Here is a 20,520-nt window from a genome sequence, read left to right on the forward strand (position 1 = left end):
GGAGGCCGAGATTCTAAAAGATCGTTTCAGGAGTAAAGGCTACCCTAAGAAGTTGGTTGGTGATTCCTTCACCAGGGCTAGAGCAGTCACACAAAGGAAATGCATTGAGAAAATAAAATCTAGGGAGAACAGGCCAAGTAAATCTTCAGATTTAGTGAACTGGAGTCTTATCACTAATTTTAACCAATCCCATGTCACCATACTTGATCTTATTAAAAAAATACTGGTTTATTCTGAAAAAGGAGACCCCATACTATCTACACACATACCTGCACAACCCAGAACAATTTTTTGGAAAAATTGAACTCTTAGGAATCTTGTTGCCCCTAGCAACACACCTCTCAAGTCCTCACTTACCCCTACAACCAGGATAAATTCCAATCCAGGTTGTTTTGCATGTGGGACCTCTAAGTGCTTATGCTGTGTCTCTATATTGAATGGGGTGCGTGAATTTAAATCCCTTATCACAGGCACCAGCTTTAAAATTAACTGCCGCGTTAATTGCCAATCTTGTTACGTTATTTATTTGAGTGTGGTTGTGGTTTGCAATACATCGGTCGGACAATACAGATGATGCATGCTAGGCGAAATAAGCATCGCCATAATATCCGGAATGGGTTCATGTTACATAGCCTCTCCAAACACTTTTCTCTAGTGCACCAAAAGAATTTGAATTCATTAAAACTTATTGTCATTGACCAGATTCCAGAGGATTTGCCTGATCGATACAATAATTTAATAATTAATTATTTAATAAGAAGGGAGAGTTTGGGGATTTTCAAAGTCGGCACGCCGGCCCCTGAGGGGTTAAACCTCACAATTGAGAAAGTCACATAATATGTGCACGTATATGTACGGTGTTATAATTTTTTGTGTACCTAAATTTTTTGTGTTCATTGTTTTAATTGTTTAAATTGTTTTTAAGTTGGTTTTATCTGTATTTATACTAGTGCAGCTATGTATGTGTGGTGTTATTTTTTTTTTAAATGTTTTTGCAGCTATAATGTGCATTTTTATTATGTGGGTGTTCTTAGAAATTGCTTCTTAATTTTCATTTGCTGTTCTTCCATTATATACCTCCCCTGTCCTACTCTATGTATAACTGTCACCTGAAGAAGATGCAACTATTCCGTTGAAACGCGTTGTGGAAATATTTAATGAAGACTTTTTAATACCAGCTGAACTGTGTCGCTTGCGCTCCATATGATCGGTCCATTTTTACTTCATCCAGTCTTATCTTCTTCTGAGGCATCCTACTGGAGCTGCAGTGTGCTATCTGCACTAAAAAACTCCCATCACCAGCTTGGCGCTCCTGTGAAGCTGCCTATTCTGACTGTTCACAACCTTTTTGAAGATAGGAACAACATTTGCTCTTCTCCAGTCTTCTTTTTTCCAAAACTTCTGTTTTCCAAGAATTTTCAAAGATTATGGAGAGTGGTTCAAAAATTTCTTCTGCTATCTCCTTCAGTATTCTGGGGTGTCCTGGGACCAGGGGCTCCTTCCCTGTCCCTAACTCTAGGGGCACTCTAGCTCGCCCTGTTCACCGGATTACTTCTGGCAATGAACATACCGGGGCCACGTACCTTGCCTTAGCTCCTGAATTCACCTTCAGTCTGTACCCTTCCTCCACCCAGAGAAGAGATAAGTAAGAGTGTAACAGGGATAACTGAAAATACCAATCATACAAATTTACTTGCACAAGCAAAGTAAAGCACCGGAGAGTGGAGGATGGGGTTAAACCAAAGTAGGTGAAGGGGAAGTATGACACACCCAAAACCTAGCAACAGTCACAGCTAAATCCACCAAATGCCTTCTCAGATAGCAACAACCTCCAGCCATGCAGCATAAGCAAGCTCTGACAATGAGTGCTAGCCAGGGCTCAGATTATATAGGAGATGGGAGTTGCTACCAGTGAACAGCTGAGAGCCTTAATGCAGGAAAGCTTCCAGGAGGTCTCAGCTGAGCAGATTAACCCCTGCACTGCTAAAAGAAACAGACACCATTTAATATGAAGGTGAAGTGATTCTAACCAATGCAGAAGTAGGAGAAATCGGACGCTGCGGTCGTCTGGCTTCGCTCTGTCGTGGTTAACGCATGACAGTGCTTTTCTTGACAACACGTCAGTGCTTGGAGCAGATTTTTGTGCTGCAAATACTTAACGTGTACACAAGCCATAAGGCATGTTTGATCCTGCAAGGTCTGGGTGGGCACACAGACCGTGAGTGTCAGTGCAGCAAACAGCTGTGGTACACAGGACACAGCTGTGGGAAAGGAGACATCCATGAGACCGCATGCAAGCAGGAGGGAGACATCCGGGAGACTGCAGGTAGGCATGTGGGAGAAGTCCAATGGGAGAAGTCCAAGAGACTGCAGACAGCAGCTGAGCAGGTCAAGTTGTGTAGCGCAAAACTGTAGTTTTAATACGAAACCACAAGTGTGTGTCTTGGTGGGCATTATATAAGTCTGGGCGGATGCTCACATGGGATCACACCAGGCTCAACGTGGAGTACAGCAAAGTCTAGCGGACTGGGATAAGGGATGCAAGATGGGTCTAGGAGAGGTGCGTGACCTCTTAGTCTAGCTTAGCACTTGGGAAGGAGCATACCTCTTTGAATAGTGACCTCATCCTAAGTTATGCTTTCAACTATGTTTGTCTCTGAAAAACTTCAGCCTTTTAACCCCTTAGCGACCGCCGATACGCCTTTTAACGGCGGCCGCTAAGGGTACTTAAACCACAGCGCCGTTAATTAACGGCGCTGTGGAAAAAGTACATAGCGCCCCCCAGAGGCCAATTTTCTCCGGGGTCTCGGCTGCCGAGACCCCAGAGAACATGATTCGGGGTTTTTTTAACCCACCCCGCATTTGCGATCGCCGGTAATTAACCGTTTACCGGCGATCGCAAAAAAAAAAAAGCGATCTCTTTTTAATTTCTCTGTCCTCCGATGTGATCGCACATCGGAGGACAGAGAAAAGGGGTCCCAGATGGCCCCCCAATACTCACCTAGCTCCCCCGATGCTCCTCGTGTCTCCCGGTGGGCGCCGCCATCTTCAAACTGGCGGGCGCATGAGCAGTGCGCCCGCCGGCCGGCACCGGGAGAATCTTTGGGGTCCCGGCTGCTGGGGGTAGCCGAGACCCCAAAGAGCATGATTGGGGTTGATTTTACAGACCCCTGTTTTGCGATCGCCGGTAATTAACTGTTTACCGGCGACCGCAAAGAAAAAAGAAAAAAAAAAAAAGTAAAGTGTAATTCTCTGTCCTCTGATGTGATCGCACATCAGAGGACAGAGAAATAGGGGGATTCGGGGACCCTACAATACTCACCTGTGTCCCTGGATCCTCTTGCTGCTCCTCCTGGCCGTCGGCAGAAGAAAATAGCGGGCGCATGCCCAGTGCGCCCGCCATCTGTCTCCATCTGCCGGCCGGCAGGAGAACAGCTGTTGGGGCTAAAAGTAGGGGTAGGGTTAGGGCTAGGGTTAGGGCTAAATTTAGGGTTAGGGTTGGGGCTAAATTTAGGGTTAGGGTTGGGGCTAAATTTAGGGTTAGGCTTCTTTCACACTTACGTCGGTACGGGGCCGTCGCAATGCGTCGGCCCGACATACCGACGCACGTTGTGAAAATTGTGCACAACGTGGGCAGCAGCTGTAGTTTTTCAACGCCTCCGCTGCCCAATCTATGTCTTGGGGAGGAGGGGGCGGAGTTACGGCCACGCATGCGCGGTCAGAAATGGCGGATGCGACGTACAAAAAAACGTTTCATTGAACGTTTTTTTGTGCCAACGCTCCGCCAAAACACAACTGATCCAGTGCACGACGGACGCGACGTGTGGCCATCCGTCACGATCCGTCGGCAATACAAGTCTATGGGCAAAAAACGCATCCTGCGGGCACATTTGCAGGATCCGTTTCTTGTCCAAAACGACGGATTGCGACGGAATGCCAAACGACGCAAGTGTGAAAGTAGCCTTAGGGCTAGGGTTAGGGTTGGGGCTAAAGTTAGGGCTAGGGTTGGGGCTAAAGTTAGGGTTAGAGCTGGGATTAGGGTTAGGGTTTGGATTAGGGTTGGTATTAGGGTTAGGGTTGGCATTAGGGTTACGCTTGGGATTAGGGTTAGGTTTGGGATTAGGGTTAAGGTTAGGGTTGTGATTAGGGGTGTATTGGGATTAGGGTTAGGTTAAGGTTAGGGTTGAGATTAGGATTAGGGGTGTGTTGGATTTAGGGTTTTGATTAGGGTTATGGTTAGGGTTGACATTAGGGTTGTTTTGGGTTAAGGGTTGTGATTATGGTTAGGGTTAGTGATTAGGATTATGGATCAGGTTGGGATTAGGGTTAGGGGTGTGTTGGGGTTAGGGTTGGAGCTAGAATTGGGGGGTTTCCACTGTTTAGGTACATCAGGGGGTCTCCAAACACGACAGCCAATTTTGCGCTCAAAAAGTCAAATGGTGCTCCCTCCCTTCTGAGCTCTGCCGTGCGCCCAAACAGTGGGTTACCCCCACATATGGGGCATCAGCGTACTCGGGATAAATTGGACAACAACTTCTGGGGTCCAATTTCTCTCGTTACCCTTGTGAAAATAAAAACTTGGGGGCTTCAATATCTTTTTTGTGAAAAAAAAAATATTTTTTATTTTCACGACTCTGCATTCTAAACTTCTGTGAAGCACTTGGGCATTCAAAGTTCTTACCACACATCTAGATAAGTTCCTTGGGGGGTCTAGTTTCCAAAATGGGGTCACTTGTGGGGGGTTACTACAGTTTAGGTACATCAGGGGCTCTGCAATCGCAACATAATGCCCACAGACCATTCTATCAAAGTCTGCATTCCAAATAGGCGCTCCTTCCCTTCCGAGCTCTGCCGTGCGCCCAAACAGTGGTTTACCCCCACATATGGCGCATCAGCGTACTCGGGATAAATTGGACAACAACTATTGCAGTCCAATTTCTCCTGTTACCCTTGTGAAAATAAAAACTTGGGGGCTACAATATCTTTTTTTGTGGAAAAATTTTTTTTTTTTAATTTTCACGACTCTGCATTCTAAACTTCTGTGAAGCACTTGGGCATTCAAAGTTCTCACCACACATCTAGATAAGTTCCTTGGGGGGTCTAGTTTCCAAAATGGGGTCACTTGTGGAGGGTTTCTACTGGTTAGGTACATCAGGGGCTCTGCAAACGCAACATAATACCCGCAGACCATTCTATCAAAGTCTGCATTCCAAAACGGCGCTCCTTCCTTCCGAGCTCTGTCGTGCGCCCAAACAGTGGTTTACCCCCACATATGGGGTACCAGCATACTCAGGACAAATTGGACAACAACTTTTGGGGTCCAATTTCTCTTGTTACCCTTGTGAAAATAAAAACTTGGGGGCTAAAAAATCTTTTTTGTGGAAAAAAAAATATTTTTTATTTAGATAGATAAGTTCCATGGGGGGGGTCTAGTTTCCAAAATGGGGTCACTTGTGGGGGATTTCTACTGTTTAGGCACATCAGGGGCTCTCCAAACGCGACATGGCGTCCGATCTCAATTCCAGCCAATTCTACATTGAAAACGTAAAACGGCACTCTTTCTCTTCCAAGCTCTGCGGTGCGCCCAAACAGTGGTTTACCCCCACATATTGGGTATCGACGTACTCAGGAGAAATTGCACAACAACTTTAGTGGTCTAATTTCTCCTGTTACCCTTGTGAAAATAAAAATTTGTGGGCAAAAAGATCATTTTTGTAGAAAAAATGCAATTTTTTTTTTTCACGGCTCTACGTTATAAACTTCTGTGAAGCACATGGGGGTTCAAAGTGCTCGCCACACATCTAGATAAGTTCCTTAAGGGGTCTAGTTTCCAAAATGGGGTCACTTGTGGGGGGCTTCTACTGTTTAGGCACATCAGGGGCTCTCTAAACCTGACATGGCGTCCGATCTCAATTCCAGCCAATTCTGCATTGAAAAAGTCAAACGGCGCTCCTTCACTTCTAAGTTCTGCGGTGCGCCCAAAAAGTGGTTTACCCCCACATATGGGGTATTGGCGTATTCAGGAGAAATTGCATAACAAAATTTACATTTCTGTTTTTACACTTGTGAAAATAAAAAAAATGGTTCTGAATTAAGATGTTTGCAAAAAAAGTTAAATGTTCATTTTTTCCTTCCACATTGTTTCAGTTCCTGTGAAGCACGTAAAGGGTTAATAAATTTCTTGAATGTGGTTTTGAGAACCTTGAGGGTTGTAGTTTTTAGAATGGTGTCACACTTCATTATTTTCTATCATATAGACCCCTCAAAATGACTTCAAATGTGATGTGGTCCCTAAAAAAAAATGGTGTTGTAAAAATGAGAAATTGCTGGTCAACTTTTAACCCTTATAACTCCCTAACAAAAAAAAAAATTGTTTCCAAAATTGTGCTGATGTAAAGTAGACATGTGGGAAATGTTATTTATTAACTATTTTTCGTGACATATCTCTCTGATTTAAGGGCATAAAAATACAAAGTTTGAAAATTGCATAATTTTAAAAATTTTCGTCATATTTCCGTTTTTTTCATAAATAATCGCAAGTAATATCGAAGAAATGTTACCACTAACATGAAGTGCAATATGTCACGAAAAAACAATCTCAGAATCAGCGGGATCCGTTGAAGCGTTCCAGAGTTATAACCTCATAAAGTGACAGTGGTCAGAATTGCAAAAATTGGCCTGGTCATTAAGTACCAAATTGGCTCCGTCACTAAGGGGTTAAAGTAAATCATAAATGTTTTGAATGCGGGAGAAGGTCTCTGATTCATGCAGCATGAAACAACTGACCGCTTCTCTTTAACCTTATGTTTTGAATGTAAATAAAGAATAGCGATACACATGAAAACTTCAGCGCTGTTGTTCAGTTTATCCTTATGTTTATTTTGTATTGTGTTTTATATATATATTTTAAAAGTAACATCCAATCCACCAGGGCCTGTTAGTCTAGTGAAATATGTTCTCTGTTTCTTCCACCCACACACTAATCCTTTGCCATTGGCTGTGGTTATAAGGAGAAGCTTAATTGATCCAGTTCATGCTAAACTGTTGGCAAAGTGTGTGTTTGTGCCATATGGATATTTAGTATTTTTGTGTAAACAATTCTGTATTTGATTTCCAGCATTTGTTAGTGATTTAGATTTTCTGCATTCAGTTCCATAAGAGGTTAGTGTGTTGAGAAGATAGACGTTTTTTAAAAATGCCAAAAATTATGATTAATTCAGTTGAGAGACTCACGTCAAACTCTGTCCCACATGGTGAGTGTATTTGACCCCCGCCCGACATTGCACCTTCAACTGTTTCTCATCCTCGATGTTGATACATTTGAAAGCAATGATGAAAGGGGGAACCATCAGCTTATGCTACCTCCGCCATCATACGCCCTCTATGTCTGATGTCTTCTTGCAGCGGAAACGATGACGTCACTGCAACGCGACCGCTGTGCAGAGGTTCAGAGATCTTGTTGCTGAGACCGCAGCAGCTGAGAATGGGGAGAGGGGAGTTTTTGTTGCTTTTTTTATGTGGGGCCCATTATACTGTGTGGAGGGCATATAGTGCTAAAGACAAGGAGTCAACTATCAGTAAACGTAGATATATCTTTATAAAATCGTAATCAAAAAAGGCAATAACATGTGATACACATATAGAGACAACAACAAAAAAACCTTGGGTAATTGTAGTCTGGGGTCAACACATGACTATAGGTGTAGGGAGAGTAAGTCTCATGGGAGTATTAGTAACCAAATGATTGACATAAAATATATATCTTGAGATGTCTCACAAGTACAGGAACAGATGAAAAAATAGTAATCAGAATAACCGTAGTCAGTATAAATTTATCGCTCCTGCAGAGTAACATTGTGAGCACTTTATCCAGATTACTATTTAATTTATTAACCCCTTAATGACCGCCAATACGTCTTTTAACTGACCTGAGATATAAGAGAATAGCCTCCCCATACAGATGACAATGCAGCATCTGTTGGTTGTACACTATAGCTGACAACTTGCTGTACCAGCCACGATCAGTATCTGCGCCTTCTAAATCTGTTTAACCCCTTAGATGCTGCTGTCAATAGTGACTACATCATTATAAATGGTTAACAGAGTGTGGGGGCTTCTTCTTTATCCCAATTGGTGCCCTCAGATCATGATTTTGTTGTCCTGATGTTTGCGATGGCAATTCATGACCAAATAGCGGCCTTAGAGTCTGCCGGCTATAGTAATCTGTTTAGAAGTTAGCAACATTTAGGTGGTAAAAATACACATTTTCATTTCTGTCATGCCATTTTGCATTAATTCCTGTAAAGCACCTGAAGGGTTAATAAACTACCTGACAGCAGTTTTCAATATGTTTAGGGGTGCTGTTTTTAAAATGGTATCACGTTTGGGGGTTTCCCAATATATGGGACCCCTAAAGTCACTTTAAACATGGATAAGTCCCTAAAAAAATAAATGTGGTAAATTTCTTTGAAAAAATGAAAAATTGCTGCTACATTTTTAAACCTCCTAAAATGCTAACAAAATAAAATAACATTTTACAAATGGTGCTGATGTAAAGCTGACATGTGGGAAATGTTATTTATTAATGGTTTGCTGTTGTATGACTATCTGGATTAAAGGGATAATCATTCAAATTTAGAAAATTGCTAATTTTTTAACATTTTTCTCAAATTTTTTATATTTTTTATAAATAAACACAAAAAATGTTGAACTAAATTTACCATTATCATAAAGTATAATGTGTCACGAAAAAACAATCTCAAAATCACTGGGATTTGTTGAAGTGTTGCAGAGTTATTACCACATAAAGTGACACTGGTCAGATTTCAAAAATTTGGCTTGGTCACTAAGGGGTTAAACACCCAGATAGCCATTCTCTCACAAGAATTTCCCTGTGTGACATCAGACTAGCTGTCCCAACGTGCGTTTCGCGTGGGCTTTCTCGGGGAGCTGTCTGAAGCTTGGACACCTTAGGGGCCCTGCAAATGTAGCATATCTCCCGCAATTTCAAAATTCAAATGTTGCTTCGTCCTTTCTGAGCCCTGCTGTTGGGCCAATCAGACCTTTTTGACTACATGTGGGATATTGCTGCACTCAAAAGAAAGTGGGTAGCAAACTGTAGGGTCCACTTTTTGATGTTACCTCTTTCAAAAGTGATAAAAATGGGGCTAAAGCAAGATTTTAGAAGTAATTTTTTTCCATTCTACTTTGCATTAATTCCTGTGTAGTACGTGAAGGGTTAAAAAATTTACTGACAAACAGTTTGGAAAAATTTGAGTGGTAGTTTTTAAAACGATATCACTTTTGGGGAGTTTACAATACATAGGCCCCTCAAAGTCCATTGAAACCTGAATAGGACCCCAAATAAACAGGTTTAGTAAATTTGTTGAAAAAATTTGAAATTGCTTATAAGCTTTTAATCCCTCTAACATCCTAGGAAAATAAAATGAAGTTTGAAAAATGATGCAGATGTAAAATAGACATATAGGACAATTTATTTATTAATTAGGCTACTTTCACACTAGCGTCGGAATCTCCCCTTCGCAATGCGTCGGGCAGAGATTCCGACGCTAGCGTTTAACGCACTGCACAACGGAGGCAGCGGATGCATTTCTCCGGCGCATCCGCTGCCCCATTGTGAGGTGCGGGGAGGTGGGGGCGGAGTTCCGGCCGCGCATGCGCGGTCGGAAAAAGCGGTCCGTCAGGAGCAAGAAACGTTACATGTAGCGGTTTTTTGTTCCCAACGGTCCACCAAAGCACGACGCATCCGTCGCATGACGGATGCGACATGTGGCAATCCGTCGCAATGTGTTGTCAATACAAGTCTATGGGAAAAAAAACGCATCCTGCAAGCACTTTTGCAGGATGCGTTTTTTCTGCAAAACGATGCATTGTGACGGATTGCAGATAACGATAGTGTGAAAGTAGCCTTAGGATATAAACATTGAAAGCTTGAAAATTTTAATTTTTTTTTCAATATTTTTGCCAAAATGTCAAAATTTTCACAAACGCAAGTTATATTTAACAAATTTGTACCACTAGCATGAAGCACAATATGTCACAAAAAGCAATCTCAGAATCAGTGGGATCTGATGAAGCATTCCAGAGTTATAACCACATAAAGTGACACTGGTCAGATTTCTAATACTTGGCCTCGTCATTAAGGTCAAAATTTTATCTGTCACTTAAGGTACCTTCACACATAACGATATTGTTAACGATATCGTTGCTTTTTGTGACGTAGCAACGATATCGTTAAGGATATCGTTATGTGTGACAGCGACCAACGATCAGGCCCCTGCTGGGAGATCGGTGGTCGCTGAACAAAGTGCAGAACTTTATTTCGTCGCTGGATCTCCCGTGGACATCGCTCGATCGGCGTGTGTGACACCGATCCAGCGATGTCTTCACTGGTAACCAGGGTAAACATCGGGTAACTAAGCGCAGGGCCGCGCTTAGTAACCCGATGTTTACCCTGGTTACCAGCGTAAAAGTAAAAAAAACAAACACTACATACTTACCTAACGCTGTCTGTCCCCGGCGCTGTGCTCTGCACTCCTCCTGCACTGGCTGTGAGCGTCGGTCAAACGGAAAGCAGAGCGGTGACGTCACCGCTCTGCTTTCCGGCCGTTGTGCTCACAGCCAGTACAGGAGGAGTGCAGAGAAGCAGAGCGCCGGGGACAGACAGCGTTAGGTAAGTATGTAGTGTTTGTTTTTTTTTACTTTTACGCTGGTAACCAGGGTAAACATCGGGTTACTAAGCGCGGCCCTGCGCTTAGTTACCCGATGTTTACCCTGGTTACCCGGGGACTTCGGGATCGTTGGTCGCTGGAGAGCTGTCTGTGTGACAGCTCTCCAGCGACCAAACAGCGACGCTGCAGCGATCCGGATCGTTGTAGGTATCGCTGCAGCGTCGCTTAATGTGAAGGGGCCTTAAGGGGCTATGTATTGGTAATCATCACGTGACACAATATATACAAAAAACGCAGGACATAGTTCACATTACAACACGATTGGTGTCTTCAGGGGTAGGAACATGAGTCCAGTCCACCTCTTACATACACAATACATCCACTGAAAGCTGCTAATCAGTGGTGGGGCGAGGTTAAACTACATGGCACAAGAAACTAGTCCTCTAGTTAAAGTTTCCTGCTAATAAACAGAATGATTTTATTGAAACAAAGCACGCAGTCCAGTATTTGATAAATCCCTGGCATTGGGATTTATGCTCCTACAGCTCACATTAAGGCCATGGTCACACGCTCCGTATTGGTTCAGTATTTCACATCCGTATTTGTAAGCTAAAACCAGTAGTGGAACAATTAGAGGAGAAGTATAATAGAAATACGTCACCACTTCTGCATTTATCACCCACTTCTGGTTTTGGCTTACAAATACTAATGTAAAATACTGACCAAAAACTGCTAGTGTGAATATTGCCTAACCAGCAAAAACCTGCTGATGGATTTCACTTGGAACTTCAGCTGTTACCATAGACTCCTATGTGGTTGCTTCGCCTGTTTCCAACAGTTTTCTATTGGTGAAGCAGTATAGTCATACAACCACAAGCATGTAGGGCATCATTTATCAGAACTGTCTAACCGTTCTACTGACTAGGTTTTACAATGGGTGTTCTGCAGTAGAACGACCCATCACTGATTTTTGTGCAGTAACTTTGTGGACTGCCGCTGCTAGTTAATTATAAGTCATGGCTTGTATTGGGTAGCTTCCATTGCTATTACCGACAGTGTATGTGAAGATCAGACCTGCAGAAATATGAAACGATGATTTACTTTAATGAATTCAACTTTGTACTGTTGAGTTGTAGAAATCGCTTTTCTTGGAATTGTTAAAGGAATGAAGAAGACCTGTGGGTTAAAGAAAAATACGTTGCTAATTATTCACCATCTTCACTGTAACTCTGGTTCCCGGCATTTGATTTCTGTTTGATAAGAAATAGCCACCATTTATCTAACCTTTTGTTTTACATGTTTTTGTTTTTCTTGGCCTCTATATCCTGCCTGGGAGATACGGTACCTTTTTCTATCAAACCTAGATGGTGTTAATTGACTACTTGTGCGCTTTCCCTTTTTTTCTCCATATGCCTGTTGGGGTAGACCTTGGGGATAACATCAGAGTTTAAAAATCAGTAGAAAACTGAATCGCCCCTTATTGTGCAAAATTTATTATATTATGTATTGTAACTTTATTCCATATCCATCTGGATTTTGCGGTGACGTTTACCTGAAGAAACCTTCTTTCCCAGCCATCGCCCAATGTCAACCTGCACTGTGTTCTTATGAGAAAATATTTGTCATTCATTGCATCTTATATGCAGCCAGCAATCCCTTCTCTGCAGTAAACAGGGTATGTGCTACCATCAAGAATGAAATCAAGGGATATTTCTGCAAATGCCCTCACGATCCGTGTAAGACCAGAAGCAGTTACACAAAATCCTGAACACATAAACAGTAATGTTAATTTTCAATCGAAATGAATAGGAAGTTTTTCAAGAGTTTTTAGGTGTCTTTGGAGTGGACCCACTCAAAAGGTACCTGGAAAAAACCCTGCAGTATGAGCATATACTTAAAGCACTCTCACTATCATTAACCTGGAGGTATGGGGTAAATCTGCATGTTAATAGCGTTATTAACCTGCCTGGCATCTGCACTTAAGGTACCGTCACATTAAGCGACACTGCAGCGATATAGACAACGAGCCGATCGCTGCAGCGTCGCTGTTTAGGTCGCTAGGAGACGTCAAACACCGGCAACAGCAGAACGATGCAGGAGCGATCCAGTGACGTACTTAACGTTCTCGCTGGTTGTTCGCTCCATGTAAAAGCATTGCAGGCATTGTTGCTTTTGCTGTCAAACATGACAAATCACGCCGACCTGACGACCAAATAAAGTTCCGGACTTTCAGCTACGACCAGCGATGTCACAGCGGGATCCTGATTGCTGCTGCGTGTCAAACACAACAAGATCGCTATCCAGGACGCTGCAACGTCACAGATCACTGTCGTTCTCGTTGTAAAGTTGCTCAGTGTGAAGGTACCTTTAGCTGAAAGAGAAAATGAACTTTTATTCCCCCGGCAGAGTTGTGGGTTCAGTCACCGCGCTGAGTGTACAGATCGGCTGCTCTAACTGCACTCCTGGCCCTGACTGGCTCTACATTGGTGCTCAGCTGTCAGTCAGGGGCACGGTTACAGCCGCCGCTCTGCATACTCAGAACGGTGACTGAACCAGCGCCAGTGCCGTCCCCGTGACTGAAACCCAATGCTGCCGGGAAAAAAAAAAGTTTGTCTCCCCACAGCATTCAGCGAAGTGCTGGCGTCTGGCAGGTTAAGAACGCAGTCCAGCACCTTTCTTCTGAATGCCCTCATCGGCGTGCAGACCTCTCCAGGTCATGCTGCTCTCCGACCCGGAAGTGACTTTTAGGCTATGTGCACACGTTCAGGATTTCTTGCAGAAAATTCCTGAGAATTCCGGACATTTTCTGCAAGAAATCCGCAAGAAATCCGCATGCGTTTTTGCCGCGGTTTTGTCACGGTTTTTTCCGGACACTTCCCAATGCATTTTGGAGTGGGAAATCCGCAAAAAAACCTGAAAATTAATGAACATGCTGCGTTTTTTGCCGCAATGAGTTTTTTTTGCGGAAAAAAGCGCATCATGTGCACAAAACATGCGGAATTCATTCTAAATGATGGGATGCTTATTGTATGCGTTTTTTTTTTTGCATTTTTATAGCGTTTTTTCGGGAAAAACCGCAAAAAAAACCGCAACGTGTGCACACAGCCTTATAGTGCAATCCTGTGCCGAGTCAGAGCAAGGCTCCATAGGCTTTCATTATATCAGCGACTCCGGCTCACACACAGTGCACTCATTTGCAGTGACGTCACTGAAAGGAGCAGAAGAACAGCGATGGTCACCAGAGAAAACCGCGGTAGGTGAGTATATTAACACACTCAAATTGCATCCACATACACACACGTTTCAAAAATAAAAATGGTAATGGAAGTGCTTCGTTAAAGGGTAATCAAAAATACGACTTAATGTTATGTAAACTATTTTCTAATATACTTAAATTAAAGATTCCCTAACCACACTATCAAACTTTTTTGTATTAAACTTCCTTTTTGGTGATGCTCTGAGAATTCCAGTGCCAGTGTATCCTGGGATACACAAGGGAAGCGTCATCGGGGGCCAAGGCTGCGATCACTGCTTCAGCCCCTACTCCCTGAATGAAAGCATCATCAGTGGCGCTCGTTTCAGGGGCTGGGCTAGTCCCTGCGTGATGAGCGAAGTGCGCTCTCTCTGGCTCAGATCAGCGGTGGCAAGTCGGCACCAGAGCGCACTGTAGTGTGTGTTGTAAGACAAATACCTGGGTTACAGAGAGATGTCACTTGTGGGGACGGCGCTAATCTCTGCAAGCTGGGTATTCGCCTTACAACACTCTAACAGTGCACTTCTGGTGCCGGCTCGGTACTACTAATACACGCGTGCGAGGAAGCGCACCATCTTTATACACAGTGGAAATTGCATGGAGACTAGCACAGCTCCTGAGACAAGTGTCACTGATGACACTTCGTTTCAGGTTGGGGCAGTGACTGCATCCTCAGCTCTTCAATGATGCTTTGAGTATCCCAGCATGCACTGGGATTCTCAAACACAGCATCATCAAAAAGGAAGTTGTAAAAAACAAAAACCGAGCAATTAGTGTTGTTAGGAAAGCATAGGGAATTTTTATTTCAATTATATTTGAAATAGTTTAGCTTAACCCCTTAATGACCACCAGTACATCTTTTTACTGTCATGTGATATAAGAGACTAAGATCCTCTGACGGGTGACAATCCAGCAGCTGTTGGCTGTACACTATAGTTGACAAGTTGCTGCATCAGCCACAATCAGTGTTGGCACCGACCATGGCCATTTAACCCCTTAAATGCTGCTGAAAATGATTACAGTATTTAAATGGTTAACAGAGTGTGAGGGCTCCTTGTTTAACCCTATTGGCACCCTGAGATCTTGATTGTGTGGTCCTGATGTTTGCCATGGCAGTTCATGACCAAATAATAGCATTAGAATCTGTCGGCTATAGCGGCTTGTTAAAAGATTATCAAAGTTTAGATGGTAAAAATAAACTTTCATTCCTGTCATGCCACTTTGTGTTCATTACTGAAAAGCACCTGAAGAGTTAATGAAAGCAATTTTGAATAAGTTGAGGGGCGCGTTTTTAAAATGGTGCCACTTTTGGGGGATTCCGATATATAGGACCCTCAGAGTGACTTCAAAACTGAAAAGATCCCTAAAAAAGAGTTTCGTAAATTTCCTTAAAAAATAAATAAAAAGTTGCTGCTACATTTCTGAAATGCTAACAAAATAAAACAAGATTTTCCCAATGGTGCTGATGTAAAGCAGGCACAAGTGATATGTCCTGTATTAATGTTTTTGTATGATATGACTATCTGGATAAAGTATAATCATTAAAAGTTTGAAAATTGCATGTTTTTTTAAATTGTCAATATTTGTTTTCTTTATAAAAGTATTAACCTACATTTACCATTATCATAAAGTACCATGTATCACAAAAAAATAATCTAAAAATCACTAGGATATGTTCACGCGTACCAGAGTTATTACTACATAAAGTGACACTGGTCAGATTTTTAAAGAATTGGCCACTAAGGGGTTAAGGCATTAAAGATTTAGGATGAAAATTACGGTAAGTTGAATTTTTGGACCTCCCCTTTATAGTGAATGGAAGCCTTTCTTCACCCCAAACTAGATATATAAGCATGGATAAAAGCAAGACTGGAATTTTTGTATGTTTTTTAAATATCGATATTTTACTTAAGTTTAATTTCCAAACTACATCCTGAAATTTCCATGTAATTACAAAACTTGCAGGAAAATATCTTTGAAGTGGCATATTATAATGTCGTATCTAATATGTATTTATCTTTCATGGAATGTAGCCTTGCCCCCACAAGGATGGTAAATCCATTTTATTTCTCTTTTTTGAAATACTGATAATGCTATCTTGTTTGGAAGAGGTCACAATTAATGTATTCCAGTTCATGGTCTATGTGTTAAGAGCCTTATCCAATAATGGGTGAATGATCCGAATGTTCTGAGGAGATCTGCATGACCCCATCTCGATGTGCACCTTGTTAATCAGGCATGGGTTTACCACTGACGGCATAGAGCCACGTACTGAGAGGTAGGATGGATGCATTAAGCACAATGGAGGGCTCCACTTTTTTCCTTTTTTGTTTGCGTTCTGTCAATCTGTATTTATGTTGGAGGCTTTTCCTTGGCAAGAACAGAGCGCGTTGGAGTTGACTTGCTTGGTAATTAAGCGAAAAAAGCTGTTCCTGATTGAATTATTCAGTCAGCTGGATTGACAAGCTTCATTATTGGATACCTTCCTATAGGAAAGAAATATTTACATTTTTTTGCACTTACGAGTTTATTTTTTTTAGTATTGTCTTTATTTCGGAAGACTGCATAATATGCCTGCTGGCGCAGTACGAAATAGGCAGCTATGTAGCTGTGCATAACATTCTTACACAGAAATGGCACAAAAGGACATAATTCTCCATATCCTATCTGTACACCTGCACTGGTTTGCTCCAGTTCCCTACCCGTCAGTAGTGTCCATTTGTGGCTATTATTTATTTACATTTTAATACAAGTAGATTGGCATGAATAAACCTAGAAATAATCTCTGTCCTGGGGCATGATCTTTTAGAATATCATGGATTTTGATGTTTTTGAACAAATTAATGATATAAATAGACCTTTTGTGTATTGTTACTGCTATTGTAGAATCTTTTTTTTTTTATTTTATAGCTGCACTGCCTAATATTCTGCAGGCCCCCCCCCCCCACAGTGCTTCCAAAACTGACCCATCGAGGCGTTCACGCTACAAGACTTCTGACGATGTCCTGTGGTATCTACCACTAAGAGGTTAGCAGCAGATCTTTTATGACATGCTTGTTGTGAATGCCTTCACGGGATGCATCAGTTTTATTTTTTTTTTTTAAGCAAATCCCGCAGATCATTAATTGTATTGATAACTGGGGAATATAGAGGCAAAAAACGGTGACTTGAATAGTTTGAACTCTTTTATCATTTTCCATAAAACATTTTTTTCAATTGTTTGCAGTATGGCAGGGTGCATTATCCTGCTGAAAAAGGTCACTGCCATTAGAAAATGCTGCTTTACTGTCTGCAGCAAATCATTGCCCTAAACCAGGGGTGCACAACGCCAGTCCTCAAGAGCCAATAACAAACTATATTTTCAGGATACTAAGAAAATCCAGAAACCATGATCTGTTGGTGGCTTTTGAGGGCTGGAGTTGGGGAACACTGCCCTAAACATTACACTGTCTTTTTGGCTTGTCTCCTAGTGCCACCTCTTCACCAGGTATTCGATATACCTGCAACCAACTGGTCCATATGATGTGATTCATCAGACCAAGCCGCCACTTTCCATAGCTCCATGGTCTAGTTCTGATGCTGAAGAGCACATTGTAGGTGTATAGGTGGGCGCATTCTAGCACCTTTCCGTCATAGCCAGCAATTTGTGGGAGACGGGCTAGTCTACACCTTCCACTTACGTCATTCAGCCTTTTGTCCATGGACCACTTGTGAATACTATAAACGCCTCACTAGACCCTCTAGTTTGAGGATGCTCTAACCCAGTTTTCTAACCATCACAATTCTACCATCAGCAGTATTTTTCCAGCTTCCAAAGCATGAGTGGAGTGTCCACTTGCTGCCTAATGTATGCCACCCTTTTACAGATGCTATTGTAACACGATAACTTTATTTAATCTAGCTGATTTTAATGTTTTGGTTGATCAGGTATTGTCTTTTGTGGAAAGACATATAATCAGTTTAGCATTCATTTTTCTTAGGGCAACTAAAAATGTAGTTAACGTATTTGTAGTGGCTCTTTAATGGGAGTGTCGGCTGTCGTTTTAGTAGCAGTCCGTTACTGCTGGCATATGAAGCTTGGCTTGCATGTTGGTCCTTCTATAAATGTCCATTGCAGCTTTATATAGCCGGCACAGTATATGCCTCGCATGTGCCATATAGATCTAGTGAAAAGGTCCATTGTTAGCTGTGTTGTGTAGAGCTGCATTTATCTCCAACATTGTGATTGTATCCTGGAACCAATAGATCCTGTGTATCAAGTGCAGGTTCTTTTCGCCGTGCTGCGAGAGCAATATTTATTTCAGCTGCTCAGAGAGGATTGCCTTCCAAATCACTGTTTGAGGAGGGGATTTCATAGCAGCAGATGTTCTATTAAAGACCTGAGCTCAGCCGCCGTTTCATCCCGTAGCAGTGACTGTTTGTTTTATGGATTGTGTTTTTTCCTTTCCTCCATTTGCTTAACCAAGTGAACAGTTTTGACGAAATGTCATCTAGTTTGGCACACAAGCGGACTCTTCTTGCCGTCTTGGCCTGCCTCTGGCGCTGACATGCTATCTTATTGTTACAGGATACCCAAGGCCTTGGAATGTTAGAACTCTAACTGGCTGCAGATTAGGAGACGGCCATCAACATGGAGACTGCCGGCTCAGAAGTGGAACCTGAGAAAACTTCGGTGAGTTAATTTGAAGTCTGAATTACAACTGGTTATTGATGAAGCAAATGATATGCTCATGTCTGGAGATTTTTTATGCCCCAGGCTTGGCACTGCTCTTGTCCTGTAATTTGGAACTTTATGCCTGATATGTGAAATATGCGTGTAATTCTCCATTAATGCATCTGCCTGTTGAGTTTAGCAGTGTAACTTACATTTTGAGTATGCACGATCAGTTCATGTGTTAAAGGACTGCTAAACAGTGGTAGTTTATCTGATTTTTTTTTTATTATTATTTTTAGTCTTGAATAAAAACAAATATTTTTTATTCCTTTTTATTGGTTCTAGTGTTTGTAACACAGTGAGAGCAGGGAATCCCAATTTGTTACTGAAGGGAAACCACTGCTTGTTTCCGCTTCTAGAAAAGCCCTAGCTGCAAATGGTGCGTTAAAAAAAATTGTGCCGTGTTTGGTAACGCATTCTATAGCCTTGCCCAGCGCTAGAATTGTGCTCACAATTTCTCCTTTGAGCAGATTGAATTCGGTTTGTTATTGGCATAACACTGTGCTGCGTTGTTGCTGTGTTTCGGAGAACCCATGATTACTGTTCAAGGAATCCAGGGCTTCAGAGAACCTTGATTGGAAATATTGTCTTATCACAGGGAACAACAACCAACTGCTGTGAGACTACAACAACCAACTGCTGTGAGACCACAACTCTCAACATTTCCACTGGCTGTGGTGGTCAGGGAGCACTGGGTCTTGTAGTTTGATAACCGCTGGAGTGGTGAAGGTTTCTAACCTAGTCTTAGACCTTCCAAAACATACAGTGCCAATTTACTAATGAAAATGGCACAAATATAGTGGTGTCACTTAAGCCATGACCGCTGCCATAACCTGTAGCAAATGTGAAGATTTGTAGTGTATGTTCAGGTCCTAATAATAAATCTGCCCTATAGATCTCTCTGCTTTTTACTGTGGTCTGTTATACTACATTATTATTTACTTATATAGCAGCATTGATTCCACGGTGCGGTACATACAAAACACAAATATCACTTACAGTAGGCAAACAAACAATGGTAGACTGGTGCAGAGGACCCTGCCCTTGCGGCATTACATTCTGTAGGATGGTGGGAAGGAGACAGTAGGTTGGGGGTTGCAGTAGCTCCGATGGTGTTGAGGTGGCATCGTTGTCATTGAAGGTTGTAAGCTTTCTTGAAGAGATGGGTTCACTACATGTCCCAGCATGGTAATTGTGACTCTTTGTGGGTGCCAGAAATCCTAATTTAACGTTTCCTACAATGGGTCATGTCTTGCAGAGTTCATGACTGTGAAACTGGGTCAGTAAGTTGGCACGAGTTAGTCACTGGCAATCTAGAGCATTAGTATCTTTTGCTAGTGATCTGGACTATCAGTTTATAAATGAATAATGTTGGGATGTATTACACTTGGAATCCTTGTTATCAAATGATGCACATGGGGTATAAATAGCCAGGGGTAGAGCAATCATGTTGTGGGTCGTCTGTATTCATTACCAGAGCATGTTCTGCATTGACGCACATTAAGCCACTAAGGTAAGCCCTTAGTTACATCATTTAATTGTATTGCAAATGAAGTTGCCCTTTTTTCCACTTTCCAATTAATTGCTTTATATATCTTTGCTAAGAAGGCAGCAATTGATAGAAATGTAGCATTTGTTCTAGGTTTCTGGAATGTGAGATAGGGCAAAGATCTGTTCTTTAACCTTTAAATGCAGTCCTCCCTACCCTACAGCCACATGTTGGTATTTGGTCATTTTCATTTTTTTTCCATTTAGTCTGTATTCACATTTTAGACCTGCTGATGCTCTATAATGCTTGTAGTAAAAATTATGTGCAGTTTCTGCAAATGCCAGACTATGGGAAAAATCTGGCCGTTACTCAA

The 20,520-nt window shown here is 42.1% G+C and overlaps 1 protein-coding gene across 5 annotated transcripts in view; it reads left to right on the plus strand.

The window, feature by feature from the left end:
* OSBPL8 (oxysterol binding protein like 8) overlaps nt 1–20,520 on the plus strand; it is a 441,028-nt gene that overhangs the window by 125,461 nt on the left and 295,047 nt on the right. For 3 of the 5 annotated variants that reach the window (XM_069764552.1, XM_069764556.1, XM_069764554.1), the window contains exon 3: nt 18,512–18,616. In XM_069764552.1, the coding sequence (XP_069620653.1) occupies nt 18,575–18,616 (42 nt within the window). In that variant the 5' untranslated portion in view covers nt 18,512–18,574. Of the gene's footprint in view, nt 1–16,853; nt 16,972–18,511; nt 18,617–20,520 lie in introns of those variants that run through there. The other 2 variants (XM_069764557.1, XM_069764553.1) reach the window with 2 other exon arrangements.

Source organism: Ranitomeya imitator, chromosome 4 (genome assembly GCF_032444005.1).
Source record: "Ranitomeya imitator isolate aRanImi1 chromosome 4, aRanImi1.pri, whole genome shotgun sequence".
NCBI lineage: Eukaryota > Metazoa > Chordata > Amphibia > Anura > Dendrobatidae > Ranitomeya > Ranitomeya imitator.